At 38.8% G+C, this 19861-nt stretch overlaps 1 protein-coding gene across 3 annotated transcripts in view; it reads left to right on the top strand.

Annotated features, from left to right (window-relative positions):
* Positions 1-19861, top strand: part of TBCK (TBC1 domain containing kinase) — a 173863-nt gene that overhangs the window by 80324 nt on the left and 73678 nt on the right. For all 3 annotated transcript variants that reach the window (XM_070433345.1, XM_070433354.1, XM_070433362.1), the window contains 3 exons: positions 251-301; positions 1769-1852; positions 12958-13043. In XM_070433345.1, coding sequence (XP_070289446.1) covers positions 251-301; positions 1769-1852; positions 12958-13043 — 221 coding nt within the window. The remainder of the gene's footprint in view (positions 1-250; positions 302-1768; positions 1853-12957; positions 13044-19861) is intronic.

Below are 19861 nucleotides of genomic sequence, written 5' to 3'. Positions count from 1 at the left end.
AGTATATTTCTCTCTTAAACTCATGATAATATTGATAATAATAAAAACTGATTTATGTTGGGCACATACTATGTGCTAGTCATTATCAGTTACTCCCCACAGTAACCCATAGATAATATATTTCTGGATAAATAGTACTTATAATGCTTAATCTATAGAGAGGTAATGCAGAGAACTGAATAAGGTATATATCTACAGTTCTACTTAATTATGTTTATTTGAATTCTTTTCTTCAACCCCTCCCCATCAGGTCTTGACTCACTTTGTGCTCCATTCCTATATTTAAATTTCAATAATGAAGGTAAGCTTATTTATCAATTAAATAATTGTGGTGCATATTATTCTAAAATATTTTATTAAAACATGAAAGGTTTTTGTTTTTATTGTAAGGATCTTGCTTGCTTTCTAGGAGATAGTATAAATATCTGTGAGATAATCTGTTGTATAATTTTAGAGAATGTGAAGAATTTATTATTGGAGAGTTTCTGTTGTGATCAGGCAGTGACTAGAAATTTAGGAAGACTCTGACTAATTATTCTAAAAAATTCATCTACTTTGGTGACCATTTTTATGAACATAGGAGAAAATTTTGACTTCTTTAAAGAATAGGTTTAGCCTGTGAATATTTCCTAAACAATTTATAAAGGAATTCATATTAATCTTGTATCTCCAAAGCCTATTATTTCAACCACTACCTTCTTAATGAAAACTTTTCTCATTCTCCCTCCTAAACCCAGCACTTTGTATTTCAGGAAAGTATTTGTGTATGTTTTGTGTTCTAGTTGTTTATTACTAATATAGTAATCCTTTTTTTGGTGAGCAGCTTTTTAAAAAAAATTTTAGTTATTGATTTTAGAGAATCAGACAGACATCAATTTCTTGTTCCACTTATTTATTCATTTATTGATTGATTCCTGTCTGTTCCCAGACTGGGGATGGAACCCACAACCTTGGCATATAGGGGTGACACTGCAACCAACTGAGATACCCAGCCAGGGCAGCAGCAGCTTTGTTTAAATGATTGATTTTTTTTTCTTTTTTTTATTCCCCTGTTATAATGCCTTTATTATAGTAGATTTTTCAGTAAATATTTGTTACACTTAAAGGACTCAAATCTCTAAGGATATCACATATAGAAAGTATTTACCATATATATAATGTAACTCTCTAGAAGCCTCAATCTCAAAATCTTTATTTTTTTCAAATTCTGTTTCATGTCAAATTTTGCATAGATTTCTGGAAATAAGTAGAGATAGCATAATCCCAGAGAACTAAAATTTTGTAATTTTAATTGGTTTAAAAATACACTGTTCTATGATATTTCTCATTATCTAGACTACAAGTTTGCTATGGTTAGTTAGGTATAGGCCATTATTACACATATTGCTCCAAGAATAGTAAGCAATCTGTATTTGAAAAAATAATTTATGACTAGGGTTCCTTAATCCAAGTTCTGAGGCTTTTTTGATTGCATCAACAAAAAATAAGGATCTTTTGGTTTGTATAGCTCATTAATAATGGCCATGATTGGAGATTTTTAAAAATTTGTAAAGTTTAGATAATAAAGGTTCTTATTATTATGTGATAACAATTTCTAGAGTAGTTTGAAATTGAAAAGTTACCAGGCGGTTTTCTTTTGTCCAAATTATCTTCTGTTTTAAAGAGCAAATGATTTTCTTTCTTTAAATTTGTGTTTTCATCAATTATTGGCATAAACTTTTTTAATAGTAGTTAATTTATTGCATGCATTTGCCTTATTCTTTCTTAGCCTTGGCGTATGCGTGTATGTCTGCTTTTATCCCCAAATACCTGTATAACTTCTTCTTGAAAGACAACTCACATGTAATACAAGGTAAGCATTAAATGTCCTTCCTTGTCTTTTTAAGGGAATATATTATGTCATGTAACCAATACTCAGTTAAATTTATGATTTTGACCCAATAAAATAGGTTGATAATGCTCACTAAAACCAGTGAAGAGATCTTAACTTTGTCTTTATTCCAAGTCCCCAGCGAATTAGGGTTTTTTTTCCAATGACTGTTCAATATCTGATCTCCATTCAGTTCAAATTTAGGTATGCTAATTTAAGAAAATAAAAGTCTTGCTATTTTTCTCTCTCACAATTAAAATTTCCCACACAAAGTTTCACCATGGACCAAGCTTATTGTGAATTAGTAAAAAATTTAAACAGTATTTAATTATGTAAATAAAGAAAATATTAAAAACACTTCTCATTCATCTCATTCCCCATGCTTGAACGCCCAAAATATTCGTCTTCTGTCTTCTACTTTCCTAAAATATACACCTTTCTTCAGAGTCCAAGTCATAGCATAACCACTTGTGAATTCTTACATGACTACGCTCACTAGCCACAAACTTTTACTATAATTTTCTAAACTCCTTTTTAGTACAAAGTAACAAAAGTTAATAATAAACACTTTTGAATCAGGCAAACTTTGTTTCAAATGTAAATTGGGTTAATTATTTCTTAATCTTAGACAAATAAAGTATGTTTGCTAGGTATAATTTTCCTAATATCGAAAATAAAGGCTCTTGTAAAGATTAAACACAAAATATGTAAATGCATGGTCTATAGAAACTTTCAATAACACTAATGACTGTTTTTATTATTGTTACTATTATTATTCTATTGCTATTGTGATTAAAATTATTTTGCTAATCTTATTATTATTATGATATATATCATGTTTTATTTTTAAACAAGAGCCTAAATGTTTTAAGGGCAGAAAATTTTATTATACTTTTGTATTTCTTTTGGAACTGACTACAAAGCTGGTCACATAGTTTTCCCATTTACTAATTGTATGTTACTTTTCAGATACTGCCTTCATTTAAACTTTTTATTTATTATTTATGTCATCAATTCAACTACATTTTCAACAACTTGAAACTAGTGCTTTGTTTTATTTATCCTATCTAATAATAGACAAACATGATAATTAACTGTACCTCCGACACGCTTCCCATTGGTTAATAAGGGCAATATGCAAATTAACTGCCAACCAAGATGGCGGCCGGCAGCCAGGCAGCTGAAGCGAACAGGAGGCTTGCTTGCTCCAGTGATGGAGGAAGCCAAGGTTTCCCGCCTGCCGCTGCCGGCCTCTGAGCTTCACTCTAAGAAACAATGTTGCAATTATAGAAGCTAAACAAACCCAGAAACGTGCTTTCAGCCAGCTGGGCCTCAGCACTGGAGCTGCAACAGTGTTTCAATTATAGAAGCCAAACAAACCCAGATACCTGCTTTCAGCAACCGAGGTCTCAGAGCTGGAGCCAAGCCTCAGAGCTAAAGCTGGCTCTCAGCTCCAGTGACAGCCATAGAAGGTAAATAAATCCCAGAATTTAAAAAAAAGAATAAAAGGAGAGGTTGGGAGCTTCAGTCACCCGCCAGCCTGAAAACGGCCCTCAGCCCCTCACCCAGACTGGCCAGGCACCCCAGTGGGGACCCCCATCCTGAAGAAGGTGTGACCACCTGCAAACAGCCATCATCCCCTCATTCAGGCTGGCCAGGCACCCAAGTGGGACCCCCCACCCTGATCTGGGACACCCTTCAGTTCAAACCAGCCGGCCCCCACCGTGCACCAGGCCTCTATCCTATATAGTAAAAGGGTAATATGCAAACTGACCCTAACAACAGAAAGACTGGGAATGACTGGTCACTATGACTCACACTGACCACCAGGGGGCAGACGCTCAGTGCAGGAGTTGCCCTCTGGTGGTCAGGGCGCTCTCACATGGGAGGAGCTCTGCTCAGCCACAAGCCAGGCTGATGGCTGCCAGTACAGCGGTGGTAGTGGGAGTCTCTCCTGCCTCAGCAGCGCTAAGGATGTCCTACTGCAGTTTAGGCCTGCTCCCCGCTGGCAAGTGGACATCCCCCGAGGGCTGCCGGGCTGCCAGAGGGATGTCTGATTGCCATCTTAGGCCCAATCCCCCAGGGAGCGGGCCTAAGCCAGCAGGTGGTCATCCCCTGAGGGGTCCCAGACTGCGAGAGAGCACAGGCCGGGCTGAGGAACACCCCCCCTCTCCCCCGAGTGCACAAATCTTTGTGCACCGGGCCTCTAGTATTTATATAATTATGGTTTGATATAATTCACTCGATTTGAATACATGAAGCGGCAAATACAGGCTATGTGCAGTTTATTAAACATTCTCAATTAGCAATATTTTCACTTACGTAGCATGAGTATAAAATTAGAGTGTCAGAAGTAAATATAATGAGAAAACAACTAGAAAGGCAGTAGAAATGTAAATGTAAATTAAATAGATAAAGAGGCTAAAAATAGAAGGAAGAAAAGAATATGGATAAATAGCGCAGCACATAAAAACATTTATTTTTCCAGCATCATTTACCTCAAAGTATAGAGAAAAATAATTTAAACTTTTAAAAAGCATTGTGTGTGTTTATAAGCACACCAAGTCATGTTCAGCACTCTGTGTCTACAATGTAGATAGGTACTAGAAATTGGTATAATGATCCAGTGTCTCTCCATTAATTTTGAAATGCAAATTCTATTGATTTATATTTGTATTTAGAAATGTTTTAAAATGGATATGCCTAATACCCTGCATGTTCCTAGAATGTGGACTTTTATAAAGTTGGGATTCATTTAAGATAGTTTTTTAGAGAGCAACAAGATTTTGCTTTGATTTTTTTTATAATCAAAGTGAATATGTTTTTTTGGGAGGAAGTTGTTTTTTCTTGTAGGTTAGTTTAGTAAAACCATCCAACTTCAAGAATCATGCAGTGTTCTCCTCTAAGAATTTATGAAGTGATATCCTGTAAGAGTGTGGCTTGTATCTTACTAATTGGTATGCATTTCACACTTACTCATAGTTTCCTTATTGTGCTTATCAATGATGTTTATTATAGAACTAGAGGCCCGGTGCATGAAATTTGTGCATGGGGTTGGGGTGGGGGGGTCCCTCAGCCCAACCTGCACCCTCTCCAATCTGGGAGCCCTCAGGGGATGTCCTACTGATGGCTTAGGCCCACTCCCCATGGTTCTCTGTTCTCTGCGGGGCCTGCCTGCTCCACACCACGGTGATGGCCATGCAGACCCTGCTTGGTGCTGCCTGCGGGCCACGCTTGCCTGCTCCTGGGTCATTGGGTGCTGCCTATGGGCCGCACTTGCCTGCTGGGCCTGCACTGCCGGGGCGACACCGCCAACGTTCCGCCCCAGCCTCTATGGGCGCTGCCATCTTTGTTATAGAGTGACAGTTAATTTGCATATTACTCTTTTATTAGGATGGATGATGTACTCTGTAAGATTCCAGCCATTCCTGTCCGAAGAAGCTTCAATAAAGGCCCAAGTTCTTGTAGAGTTTCTCTTGTAGACTGGGGACCCCATGGTCAATTGGTAGCACCACAAGCCTGGCAGCTAGAGATCTTATAAAATCCCCCATAGGACTGTGAGTGAGGAAGCACAAAGGAAGGCCAGAAACCTGGGGTCTACTGGCCAAATGAGAACTGAGGGTTCATGGCCTGTTCCAGTTCCTTTCTGCCCAAGGTAGCTTAGTTGATTAAAATTGGTCACCAGTAGGCTATTGCATGAAGTCTGCCCCTCAGCACTCTATGTTCACATGCTACACTTTTATTGTATTCCCTACCTCCTGCTTCTGCCATCCCATAATACTCTTTAATGAATTGTCAGGCCCACTAGTGTACGACATTAGAGATTTTGCAATAAATTATTTATGCTGGTAAAAAAGAAATGAGTATATTTAAAACACCTTGGATAATACTAGAGGCATTATACAATGTAAATAATCTGTCAGATAATAACTAAAGACAAACTGAAAGCACTAAAAGTAAAAAGTAATCATGCTAGTAGTTGTGCAAAAAAGGTGGTTCTTTAATTCTCAGTTAAATATAAGTCAGAAATAGAATGCGGTTATTTTTAAAGTTAATGTGAACTTGTAATAGTAGCTGAACTTTCATATGTAAAAGCCTGGAAATAATATTTTTTCAAATTTGTCAGGCCCTTAATAAAGCATAGTGCCTAGCTGGATTTCTGTACTTTTATGAGAGATGTAGCTATTTGGAGAATCTTCAAAAAGCAATTAAAACAGAACTTATACAATGAATTATCTATAGTATTTACTAGATGGCTGGATGATGTCTGGATGGCCAGTTTTCAAAGGGTCATATTAGATAACTTCCATTACAGTAATTGTTATTTTTGGCTCTGTGTAGATACCTATTTTAAAATACAGAAATTGCCTTAGCCGGTTTGGCTCAGTTGCTAGAGCGTTGGCCTGTGGACTGAAGGGCCCCAGGTTTGATTCTGGTCAAGGACACATGCCCGGGTTGCTGGCTCAATCCCCAGTAGGAGGCGTGCAGGAGGCAGCTTATCAATGATTCTCTCATCACTGATGATTCTATCTCTCTCCCTTCTCTAAAATCAATAAAATATATATTAAAAATAAATAAATAGTAAAATACAGAAATTATTTACCTCTGAAGGTTTCATTTTTCCAGTAATTGTTTCACACTGCAGATCAATCTGTGTATTATCTAGTGATAATGAATTTTCAACATGAAAGAGTTTTCACTCTTTTTAAGTACAGACTTTGTTAGTATACTGTTAAAAGGCTTATTATACAAGTATGACAGTATCTTATTTAATATATGAAAATGCAAGAGAAACCATAATGTACACCATATGAATTTGGAGACACTGGTCAGAAAGGCCAAAAAAGACTTTTTTAAATTTGATTCATTAATCAGTGATGTACTTTAAAAGTTCAATATTGTAATTAAAAGACCTCTCCAAAATTATTTCTCTAAGTACTAATAATTTTATCAGTTATAATTTGTATAAATTTGTGTTTAAAATCTTGAATTCGTAATTAATTTTGAAACTTTTTAAAGTCACAGTAAATGTTATCTAACATTATGAAAAATTTAGCATGTATATTTTCCCAAGAAACAATAGACATGGTATTTTAAATCATTTGTTCAGTTTTTATATTGACTTTATATGTTGACTCTCTCTCTGTCTCTCTCTCTCTGCCTATATATATAGTACAGGCCCGGTCCACAAAAATTCGTGCACTCGGTGGGGTGGAGGGGTCCCTCAGCCCTCTCGCAGTCTGGGACCCCTCTGGGGATGTCCACCTGCCAGCTTAGGCCCACTCCCCAGGGGATCGGGCCTAAGCTTCCAGTCAGACATCCCTCTGGTAGCCCTCAGGGGATGTCCGACTACGGCTTAGGCTATGGAAGAAGCGGAGAGGCTCCCGCCATTGCCACGCCACTGCGCTCGCAGCCATTAGCCCAGCTTGTGGCTGAGTGGAGTTCCCCCTTGTGGGAGTGCACTAATCACCAAGGAACAGCTCCTGCATTGAGAATCTGCCCCTTGGTGGTCAGTGTGTGTCATGCGACTGGTTGTTCTGCCGTTAGGGTCAATTTGCATATTACCCTTTTATTATATAGGATAAGTATATATATATGTGTGTGTGTGTGTGTGTGTGTGTGTAATATTACATAAGAAAAAGTGTTGTTTCAGTGACTTTAATCTTTCAATAAATAATTGCCCTGCACTGACCCTGTGCCAGGCACTGCTTAAGAAATTGAGATTCTTAAGGTAAATAATATTCAATCCTTTCCCAAGAGATTTCATAGCCCAATATAGGAAATAAATGTGAAAATAACTAATTTTAAGTAATGAGATAAGTGTACATGTTATTGTATTAGAACAGAGGAAGATGGGGAGATGTTATTTTGATTATTTTGGCTTTTTTTTTTTGGTCCCAAAGTCTGGAAAGTTTCATAAAAGAGAGGATACTTATTAGTGAATTTGAAATTTGAGTAGGAATTTGGTGAAAAAGGAGAAGGACATTATTTTTTTAAAAAATATATTTTATTGATTTTTTTACAGAGAGGAAAGGAGAGGGGTAGAGAGTTAGAAACATCGATGAGAGAGAAACATCAACCAGCTGCCTCCTGCACACCTCCTACTGGGGATGTGCCCACACCCAAGGTACATGCCCTTTACTGGAATCGAATCTGGGAGCTTTCAGTCCACAGGCTGATGCTCTATCCACTGAGCCAAACCGGTTAGGGTGAGAAGGACATTCTTTATAAAAAGAACAAGGAAGAGCATTGCAGTAAAAACATGAAAATGAGTATATAAAACAGCCAGTAATCAAATCTGGTACATGGAGTTGGAAAGAGAAGGATGGAGAGCAAAACAAGGAGCTGAAACCATATAGTGATTATTGGTTACTAAAGTTTTTGGATGGACAGTGGTTTCTTTTCCTACAAAATGTCTATTTTAGGCTTGCATTTAGAAATATTCGAATCTCATTTTATTGGTTCCCCTCTTTGTCCTTCCCCACCATTTTGTTTTATAGTGTTTTAAGGTTTAAACTTCAAAGTAGCATTGATTTTGTTTGACATAAATATCACATGTACCCTTTGCTCCCACAACTTTTGGAAAGTTTGTATGTCATATGAAACTGATTAATGGCCGTTTGTAGAATTGCATATTTATTTAGTCACTTACCTCTACAGAAATCAAAAGTTTCTATATTCAATAGCAACTTTAATTTTTTATTTTAAAGTCTTTCATATAATATATACGATTTGTATATTTATAGGACCATAGAACGCTTTGCATCTTTTGATGAGAGAAAAATTATCTATTTATTCAAGATATCTGGGTTTGTTGTTGTTGTTGATAACCATAGTGTTATTTACTATTTGCCTGCAGACATTTTTAAGAAGATAATAAATTTAATTATTCCTGGCCTAAATTAATATTCATCATTCTAAGCACTATCAAATTTTCCCCTGCATGTTGCTATTGAGTTGATAAAATACCAACACACAGTACTTTAAAAATTAATGTACTAATTTACAAACTCAGGGTTTTAGCCTCTATGTTATCTAAGATTACTAAAATTATTCTAAGATACACAGCTTTAGAGTTCCGGTTGGATGTGAAAGATGGGGGGATTTGAAAGGGATATATTGAATATAGTTTTAGAGATATTGGAAAATAGGCTTATAACTTGTAGGACAGACGTACTTTCTGCCATTGAAGAAAGAAAGGTCAGCTTTAGGCAAGTGAAGAAAGAGGCAGCCATTTAGCTATTAATATTGGGAATAAATCCTTTGTGGAAAACCCAACTATACTTTAATGTCACTTTGCACTTAAGAAAGGAGCAACCTAGAAAACTGTTCTATAAAACTTTTACACTGTTCTTTGAAGTTATTGTACTAGGTTTTGTTCCCAAAAACAATAATTGGAATTTTGGCACAACATTAAACATATTCTGGTACTGTTTATAAAACCAAGGCATATTCACATTTGGACCATTGTAAGATGTGGTGGCTATAAGTCAGAAAAGCAAAGATGAAGGGAGATACTACATAAAGTCAGAATAGGAAAGATGGAGGAGTATACCGTATAAACCTGGAAAAGAAAATTGGGTAAAAATTTCCCTAATCTTTTGTTTCCCTGCATGTCTTTTTAAATCCTTTGAGGGCAGGGGCAGTATCTTCTTCGTTGTGATGTTCCATTATTCCCACCTATAGCTGGGATGACTATAAACCTAAACTGTGATATTTTTCAGAGTTAAAAGGGGCACTGAGTATACTAGTCACTGAGTCCACAGGTGGCAGTTGAGACTTTCCCAGGTAAAGTAGGATGTACGGTCACACTACATTCAGTAAGTCTTTGAGGAAAGGGGAGGAAAGAAGACAGATGTCAAAGTCTAAAGGACAGATGTCAAAATCTAAAGTCCAGTTGTCAATGTGAATATAGAACTTCTTTCTCATCAAACAACAACAGAGAGGGGAAATATGCAACTTTATTATAAAGGTTATGTATTTGAGAAAGCAGTGAAGTATATATTTACTTTAATGCATGTCTTTGTCATGAATGATTTAATGATTGGATATTGGGGATATTGGGAAATAGTATTGAATACATTGAGTGTACGGCCTTGACATTTTCAAGAATGTCTTGCATCATGTGTCTTATCACCTCTTTGAAGCAAGACATTTTTCTGAATATAACAAGCCATGCTATAAATGATATAAAGCCTGCCCCAAGCAACCAAAATTTATAACTTATATTTACATGCAACTTATTTTTATATATTAAATAATATATTACATATAATAATATAAAATAAACACATACATGTATTTATTTGTGTATATTATTTATATCACAAGTATATTATAGACACACATGTAAATGTAGCCATCAATGTTTGGCAGGACACAAGTACAATGTTTTCATGATAAATTAAGTTTCTTCATTAAACTTCAATTAGCCATGTAACGCCACATAGTACTTACCTTTTATCAAGCTCAAATAAGAATGATGTTTAATAAATGAGACTAGTTGCAGAAAATAGCCTGACCCGTGCTTTTTAAAAGATTAATAATTATATGGTTTCATCAACATGCAGTTGAGTTCTTATGATTGTTGATGTTACATACCTCTGGTTTTTGTGTAAATTAGGACTAAAAATATAGCATCACTAATTGGAAGAAGAAAAATGTAGTTAAAAACAGTTAAATCCCAGTTTCCTGGGACCTTGCTATCTGTCCTGGGTCTCTAATCTGGAACTCTTGAACCTGATACAATTGTACTTTTTTTTTTTTCTTCTTAGAGGAAAAGATGAGACAATGGATAGAGAAAAGAATTTTGTTGCAGTAGAATAAACATTCAGTCATGAAAAAGTATTAATCCAAAGTATTAACCCATTTTTTATTTAGTACCCATGGGTAAAATTTCATATTAAATAGAGAATTTAGCTTTATTGTGATATTGAATACAGTACTTCCTCATCTTTTCTCTTTGGCTTTGGTGCTTCTCTTTGTAAAACATGTGACATTGCTTATAGGTAAACTAGAGACCCAGTGCATGAAATTCATGCACCCGGGGCTGTGGGGGGTGTCCCTCAGCCCAGCACCCTCTCACAGTCCAGGAACCCTCAGAGGATGTCCAACTGCCGCGGAGGCGGAAGAGGCTCCCACCACCACCGCTGAACTCACCAGCCATGAGCCTGACTTCTGGCTAAGCAGCACTCCCCCTGTGGGAGTGCACTGACCACCAGGGGGCAGCTCCTGCATTGAGCAACCCAGGCTTCCAGCTGGACCTGGGCTCTGCTCAAGGCTACAAAGTTTCAATTATAGAAGATAAATAAATCCCAGATACCTGCTTCCAGCCTGCCCTGGCATCCGCTCAAGGAGGTGCTGAAAAAAAGGAGAGCCAGGGAGCCTGGGTCACCGAGGGGCGTGGCCAGCCTGAAAACGACCATCAGCCCCTCACTCAGGTTGGCCACACCCCCATGGGGTGAGGGTCCCCACTGTGGGGCTTGACCAGCCTGAAAAAGGCCCTCAGCCCCTCACCCAGGCTGGCCAAGCACCCCAGCGGGACCCTCACCCTGATCCAGGACACCCTTCAGAGCCAACCAGCTGGCCCCCACCTGTGCACCAGGCCTCTATCCTATATATTAAAGGGTAATATGCAAATGGACCCTAACAGCAGAACAACTGGGAATGGCTGGTCACTATGACACACACTGACCACCAGGGAGCAGACGCTTAATGCAGGAGCTGCCCCCTGGTGGTCAATGCACTTCCCCAGGGGGAGCTCTGCTCAGCCACAAGCCAGACTGACGGCTGCCAGCACAGCAGTCGTGGTGGGAGCCTCCCCTGCTTCCTCAGCAGTGCTAAGGATGTCCGACTGCAGCTTAGGCCTGCTCCCCACTGGCAAATGGGCATCCCCTGAGGGCTCCTGGGCTGCCAGAGGGATGTCTGACTGCCAGCTTAGGCCTGTTCCCCTGGGGAGCAGGCCTAAGCCAGCAGGTGGACATCCCCTGAGGGGCCCAGACCTCGAGAGGGCACAGGCCGGGCTGAGGGATCTCCTCCTCCCCCCCCCCCCGCCCCCCAGTGCACAAATTTTTTTGCACCAGGCCTCTAGTATAGGATAATTATAAAAATATTTATGATCATTAGAATCAAAATTTTAATTGCGGAAAATAGGGGAAGGCTACTTGTACTAACAGATTGTCAAAATTTTACACAAGTTCTTGAAACTTAAAAGTAAAGAACTTTAAAAACTAAAAGAGAATAGTAGACATTATATTTGGAGGTTATTTTCACCAAATAATTGGTTTGAAAAACAGATTTATAACTTTATTGGAAGAACGAGTTGAGGTTATTAATTAAGAAGAATCTTTCATTGGATTACTGTCATTTTTGAAATATGTTTTAATTTTGTTTTTAATATGTTCAAAGTGATGGTTACTTGCCCTTGAGTAGATTGTTACAAGTATATTGTTTGTTTAGATTAGTACATAGTTAGTAAATTGGAATAATAGTAAATTGTTGGAAAAAATAAGAAAATATTCCTTACAATGCAACTGAACCCTATGAATTAGTATAGGATTAGAATCAACACTTACTTGCCTACTGTATTCCTATTTTCTTATTAGCATGATGTTAATTCTTATTTCTAAATATGCCAAATACAGAGTGGAAATAAATTAGAACTGGAACAAATGCCTATGTCTGTATATATTATCAAATTTGAGGTATAATTATTTTATTTGGTACTGCTTATTTGTTACACTTTCCAAACATAAAAGAAATTCAATTTGACATTACTAAATTAAATGTATTTGTAGAACCTAATAGGAAAACATCATTCATCATGTGTATAATTTGTGATTAAAGAAATGAACTAATAGGTCTGAAGATGGAAAATAAGCTATATCATAGTTTGTTGGTATGTTTGTTTGGTAGTTAGCAGTAACTGATTAAAGTGGTAACAAAATCAAATTATCTATTAAAGCACGTTTTAATGGAGAAATTAACTTTCATTCAAAATATAAATAAACTAATGTATATGAATTTGATGTTTTATTTGAGGTACTGGGTGAAAATGATGATTGTCTTAAATTTTATTGTCATTTCAGAGTATTTGACTGTGTTCTCTCAGATGATTGCATTCCATGATCCAGAGCTGAGTAATCATCTCAATGAGATTGGATTTATTCCAGATGTAAGTACCTGGCACATTATTAACATGAGGTCAAAGATAAAGCAGAAATTGGCAGCATGAAAGAGTGCTGTTTTTAAAGTTTTTGTTGTCATAAGAAGTCCAATCTGAACAAGTTCCTGCTACTAATTACAATCTTTTGTTAGTAATATAAAGTCGGTGTGGTTACCTTCCAGGAACTTGAGATCTCTATCTCAAAAGGAATTTTTGAGGTTTACAAAAACCTATGATACTGTAGTCTAACTTCCACTTAAAAGAGGCTTGACTCCCTGTCACATACTGCAGGTGAGTAATGGGCTAAGCCACACCATTGCTACTCTTTGCAAGTCAACTCTGACTTTCAGCTTAATATGAACTGTAGAGACGCTAATGAAGTAAGCCAAAATCTGGCAAAGCTCCCAAGGTAACATATCAAGCAAAACACAGAAGCTACTTAAGAATCCACTAAATTCAGATTTCCTAATTCTACAAAAATAGGCCCAACTCTCATAAAATCCAGGTGAAAACCCTTCACAACACAGTTTAACATAACACTAATATGTTTTTCAAACAATTTGATTTTACCCTATTTAAAAGCTAATAAATGAGCCTTTTACTGTTTAATGGCTGTTGGTGGAAAACACAAGACTCATGTGTCAGAGACAAAGGACTTTCACTGACAGCAGAGCAAGCGACCTGAACATTCACATGTTTGTGTTGGTTCCCCAAATATGTTGGTTCACATATTTGTGTTAGTCCCACTGAGACAAAGTAAAGGGTCTAGGAGGTGGTACTTGCATATGCAATGAATTACGTTATAGGAGAAAAACCCTGATTTTAGGGAATTTGAATTTTTAAAATGCCTTCCCTTTGCTCTAGAGAGAGAAAAACACTCTCTTTTTCTTCCAAGGGTATACCAGTAAGAAAACTTGTCCTTTGCTGCAAAGGGAGATTCTGTTTCTGTTTTCCCAGGCTGTTCTTGTGTACTTATATTTGAAAAGATAATCCAGAACAAAGGACAGTCAGTATCTCTGTTCACAAGGAATGCAGAAGTACAAGAAAGCATATTAAAATGTTAATGGTATTCACTAGAAGAATAGAAAAAGAAAATATAACATTTTTTATCACAGATGTCCCCCATTTCCCCTGACTTGGCCTCCTTCATGAAGTGACACCCCCCTCCCCCGCACCCCTGTACAGCCTGTGTCTGTGTCCATAGTCTATACATATGTGTTCTTTGGCTAATCTCTTCCATTCCCCCCACCTTTTGCCCCTCTGGTAACCAAAAGAAAATAAATACTATGATATTAATATAAAACAGAAAAGAAAACAAAAAACAGACCCCCTAATATATGGAATTTTGTATGTGACAGAGAGGGATCTATTAATCAATTAGAAATGAAAGGATTATTGAATAAATAGCCCTGATAAAATTAGGTAGCTATATGGAGAGGAGATGAGAATCAAAGTTCAACCCCACACCATACATAAAAATAAATTCTAGGTTGACTGAAGTACCTGAATGTGAAATGTCATTTTTATAAGTTCCATTTAGGAAGGAATTCTTGCAGAATTCATACAAAGTACAACATATTTTGAAAAGAGAGAATTTCAATAGAAGAGGGGTACAAAGGAGCCTTCCATTCTATTGATAATATATTACTTGATTTAAATTATTTTGAAGCAATTGTGGCAAAACATTTGTTAACTTTTGGTAGATGAGTACAGTGGTGTTCGTTAAATGTGCTGTGTAGGGTGAGTTAATTATCCAATCCTATCTAATAAAGAGGGAATATGCTAATTGACCCTCACACCATCTCAAAGATGGCAGCACCCACAGCCAATAAGAAGGGAATATGCTAATTGACTGCCCCGCCCTCAACGATGGTGGTGCCCACAGCTAATAAGGAGGGAATATGCTAATTGACTGCCATGCCTTCAAAGATGGCAGCACCCAGGCCCTTCAGCCCCCCAGCCACCCAGGGCCGGCCTGAGGTGCAGGTAACCAGGGCCAGCCTAGGCTCAGGTAACCAGGGCCGCCCTAGGCTCAGGTAACCAGGGCCGCCCAAGGATCAGGTAACCAGGGCCAGCCGAGGCTTGGCTGCCGGCAATGGCAGCAGCAGAGGTGTGATGGGGCGTCGCCTTCCCCTGATCGTTGGGTCGCCTCCTGCCCCTGAGGTATCCCGGACTGTGAGAGGGGGAAGGCTGGGCTGAGGGACCCCACCCTCTAATGCATGAATTTTCATGCATCGGGCTTCTAGTCTACACTAATAAAAGACAAACATACAAATTGACCGTACCTTTGCTACACCTTAAGCCACGCCCACCAGCCAATCAGAGCGACTATATGCAAATTAACCCAACCAAGATGATGGCTGGCAGCCACAGAGCTGGAGCAAGCAGGAGGCTTGGCTGCCCCAATGATAGAGGAAGCCAAGTTTTCCAGCTGCCGCAGCCGGCTCTGAGCTGCACTCAAAGCAACAAAGTTTCAATTATAGAAGATAAATAAACCCCATATACCTGCTTTCAGCCAGTGGTGGCCACAGAGCTGGAACACCCGCCCTGGCCGGCTCTGAGCTCCCCTCAAGGCTACAAAGTGTCAATTATAAAAGGTAAATCCAGAATAAAAAAGAAAAAAAAGAGAGGCTGGGAGCTTCCATCACCAGGGGTGGTTGGGGGGGGGGGGGGAGCTTGGCCAGCCTGAAAACGGCCCTCAGCCCCTCACCCAGACTAGCCAAACCTCCATGGGTGAGGGTCCCCACTGGCCAGGCACCCCAGTGGGGACCCCCACCCTTCAGGGGGTGTTACCAGCCTGCAAACATCCATCAGCCCCTCACCCAGGTTGGCCAGGCACTCCAGCGGGACCCCCACCCTGATTTGGACACCCTTTAGGGCAATCCTGCCGGCCCCTACCCATGCACCAGGCCTCTATCCTATATAATAAAAGGGTAATATGCAAACTGGCTCTAACAGCAGAACGACTGGGAATGACTGGTCACTATGACACACACTACTACCAGGAGGCAGACGCTCAATGCAGGAGCTGCCCCCTCGTGGTCTGTGCTCCAACAGGGGGAGCTCTGCTCAGCCACAAGCCAGGCTGACGGCTGCCAGTACAGCGGTGGTGGTGGGAGCCTCTCCCGCCTCCTCAGCAGCGCTAAGGATGTCTGACTGCAGCTTAGGCCTTCTCCCCACTGGCAAGTGGACATCCCCCGAGGGCTCCCAGGCTGCCAGAAGGATGTCTGATTGCCAGCTTAGGCCCAATCCCATGGGGAGCGGGCCTAAGCCAGCAGGTGGTCATCCCCCAAGGTGTCCCAGACTGCAAGAGAGCACAGGCCGGGCTGAAGGCCCTCCCCCGCCCCCCCCCCCCCCCCCGTGCACAAATTTTTGTGCACCGGGCCTCTAGTAATTGAATAATTTTGATAGAATATCGTTGCTCTATTCATGCTTCCCTCTCTGCTATGATCCCCTCCTATAATTACTGGCACATTTTTATATAAATTCTTATAAAGTGGTATTCTCTTCAATACCATTATTATTATTATGAAAGTAATATTGATTTTAATATGTAGTATGATTAGTCTTAAGAGACATTACTAAGTCATGCGGGATGGGAGAATGTGGCAAATGCTGTGCTTTCCTGTGCCCCAGCCATTGATTCTCTGTAGCAGTCCCCTAATCACTGTAACAATTAAATGCTTACACTTATTTCTGAAATATGACTCTACATGTATTTCCAAACACCCTAAAGGGAATGGTTCCATCACTATTGAGAATTCTAGAATAAACAAAGAGAAATGAAGGGACAGAGTGTATATCTTAGTTGGAGAAAATTCCCTTTTCTGCAACTATTTTCTTGTCAGAGAGAATGGGCAAATGAAAGGTAGTTAACAAAGAACATTAAATTGGTGATAGGAAGATTGTTTTTTGAAATCTTTTATCCTAATTTTTGTTGTTTTGTTGTGTTTAGTTGTCCTGTTTCTTATCTGTAGATAATATGAAAATGTTAAAACTATTTTTAAATTTAACTTTGAAAACAGACTTGAAGTTGGTTTGGAGGAGGATTTAATATTTTAAATATAGAGATTGTTGACAATTAGTAGTAGTGTAAGGGGTGTGATAAAATGGTGAATTTTTCTAACATTTTTCTTACTCTTGTAATCACTCATTTAATTTGCATTTTATTCGTTTATATGTGCAGTGTTTCTCCCCCTCCCCCCCCCCCCCCCCCCCCGGAATTATTATCTTCATTGCTTTACATTTAAAATAATTGTTTAGGGGACTTTTCTGTACCTCTAACAATACAAATGATTCATTAAGGGAAAGGGTAATACAATCCCAAACTGAGTTTCTTGCTCAATAACTAATCCCCTCAAAGTAAGCCTTCATTAGTCTTCCATCATTGAAATGCAGGCTCCCATTGCAGGAAAGATTGTGATTTCTAGCTTCTTTCCATTTCACAGAGCTCTGAGTGCTGAGCACTGCTGAAGCCTGAATAGTTAGGGATATTGTGCACTGATGTGATGCTTAGATTTTATATGTCATGGTAGTTACGTGATTTACATATAAATAGGGTGAATAATCTATATTTGGCAAAGTTGAGACCAGGGTGATTTTTATCATTTTTGTCTTGGTGTATGTTTCTGCCTCTGAAAATATACCAGGCCTTTGAGATGAGAACAGGAACGTACGCTTTTTCATTTTTAAAGAAACTATTTTCCTGAGATGCTATGAATAGCATTAAACTTGTAAATTTTGAAAAGTTGTCAGTGGCCCTTAAGAGAAATGATAAGGGCTATATCTCAGTATTCTATGTGCTTTAAACTGATTATCATTCCTAAAGATAAAGCGAATAAATTCAATGGTAAGCAAATTGGCTGGCAAATCATTTTTACTTAACTGCAATCTTTTTTTAAAATATATTTTTATTGATTTCATAGAGGAAGGGAGAGGGAGAGATAGAAATATCAGTGATGAGAGAGAATCTCCTGCACACCCCCTACTGGGGATCAAGCCTGCAACCCGGGCATGTGGCCTTAACTGGAATCGAACCCGGGACCTTTCAGCCCATAGGCCGATGCTCTATCCACTGAGCCAAACCAGTTAGGGCTTAACTGCAATCTTATGAATGTCTATGCTACTACTGACATTCTCCTTCTTTAAAAGCTGACCACTGTCATTTTCAAAGTTATATTCAGCTGAGCCTGTGCTAACAGACAATGTGAAAGGATTGCTCAGAAATATTTTTGTACTTAGTGTTTGTTTTCTTTACTCATTTGTTCATTTATTCCTGGCCTTCATGTTACTGTTATATAAAGAAATTTTACATTTTAAACTACTGACAATGAGCTTTTTAGATGTGGTTACAGGAAATTAGGAAAGTGCACCTTTTTTAGAATCTTTCATAACTAGAGTCCCTACTAATCTGTCTTACCCCATCTGAAGAGTGCCAGGATGTGTCCTTTTGTCTGCTGCTGCTAGGGTGACCCTGACAGTAGTCCTAAACCTATTCTACTAACCTTGGATACTTCAAGGCCCTTGAATATGTATGACTTGTTGAGCTCTCTTTCTTACAATAGATCTTTCAACTATGAAACATTTGTATAATATTTTTAAAAATCACATTCATTAATATCACCACTGATCTCATCCAAAAAGTCATTAAGTTTTGGGAGGCTGCAAGCTCAGAGTGGCAGATACAAGTTTTCTAAAATTTCAATCTTCATCTAACAGCTAGAAATTTTTCTTAAAGTAGCAGGCTCACTTCATTTTTTTAGAAATGTCTGCCAAATATCCAAGTATGAAAAAAAATCATTATTTATATGTCATTCTTTCAAATAAAAAAGGCTATTTTTTCTTAAAAGCACCTACACTGATTCACAGCTCAAACAATTGTCCAGGTGCTATTTCTCAAGAAAACCATTGTGCTTCATTCATATACAGCACAGGTGCTTTATGCACACTTCACACTTTGTCTCATGAGACATTAAAAAGATGGTAATTACATGAATACTTTTTACTTCTTCACAAAGATATGACTATTATACTTTAGTGCTGCTACCTTGATTTGTGGTAAGGTGCCAGCAGTTTTATCCACTAGAGATTTTGCACCGTTAGCTCAAATATTAATACAGTAAAAAAAGAGCGAAAAAATCTTAGTATTTTTACTAAGGTAGCTTTTAGTTCATGGACTCCTGAAGAGTACCAGAGGATCTCTAGGGATCTGTGAGTCGGATTTGAGAAAGCAGATATAGAGAGTTAGTACTCAGATGCTGGTGTCCAATGAGCGAGAATTCCAATCCTGACATGTCAACTTACTAGGCTAAATACTTAAGTTAGTTTCTCTTATGCACAGTCCTCTTATTCTTAGTATTTATTATAATAAATCCTACCTCATAGTATTATTGTGATGATTAAATGAGATAGTACATATAACCTGTTCAATAGAGTTCCAGTTACACAGTGAGTGTTAACGATTAACCATTATTGGGTGTTGTTTTACTTATTAGCATCTGATAATATTGCACTACTTCTTTGGTTATATTAGTACTAGAGGCCCGGTGCACGAAATTTGTGCACAGGGCGGTGGGGTGTCCCTCAGCCTGGCCTGCACCCTCTCCAATCTGGGACCCCTTGGCTCCTAAGCACTTGCCTGCCTGCCTATCTGCCTGCCTGATTGCCCCTAACAGCTTCTGCCTGCCAGGCTGATTGTCCCCAACTGCCCTCCCCTGCCAGCCTGATGGCCCCCAACTGCCCTCCCCTGCAGGCCTGATCTCGCCCCCAACTGCCCTCCCCTGCAGGCCATCTTGTGGTAACCATCGTGTGACGATGTGAGGGCAGCC

The sequence above is a fragment of the Myotis yumanensis genome, unplaced genomic scaffold, assembly GCF_028538775.1.
Source record: "Myotis yumanensis isolate MYYU_CA2020_CCGP unplaced genomic scaffold, mMyoYum1.0.hap1 SCAF_1, whole genome shotgun sequence".
In the NCBI taxonomy this organism is placed as follows: Eukaryota; Metazoa; Chordata; class Mammalia; order Chiroptera; family Vespertilionidae; genus Myotis; species Myotis yumanensis.
This window is presented reverse-complemented; position numbering and strand designations above follow the sequence as displayed.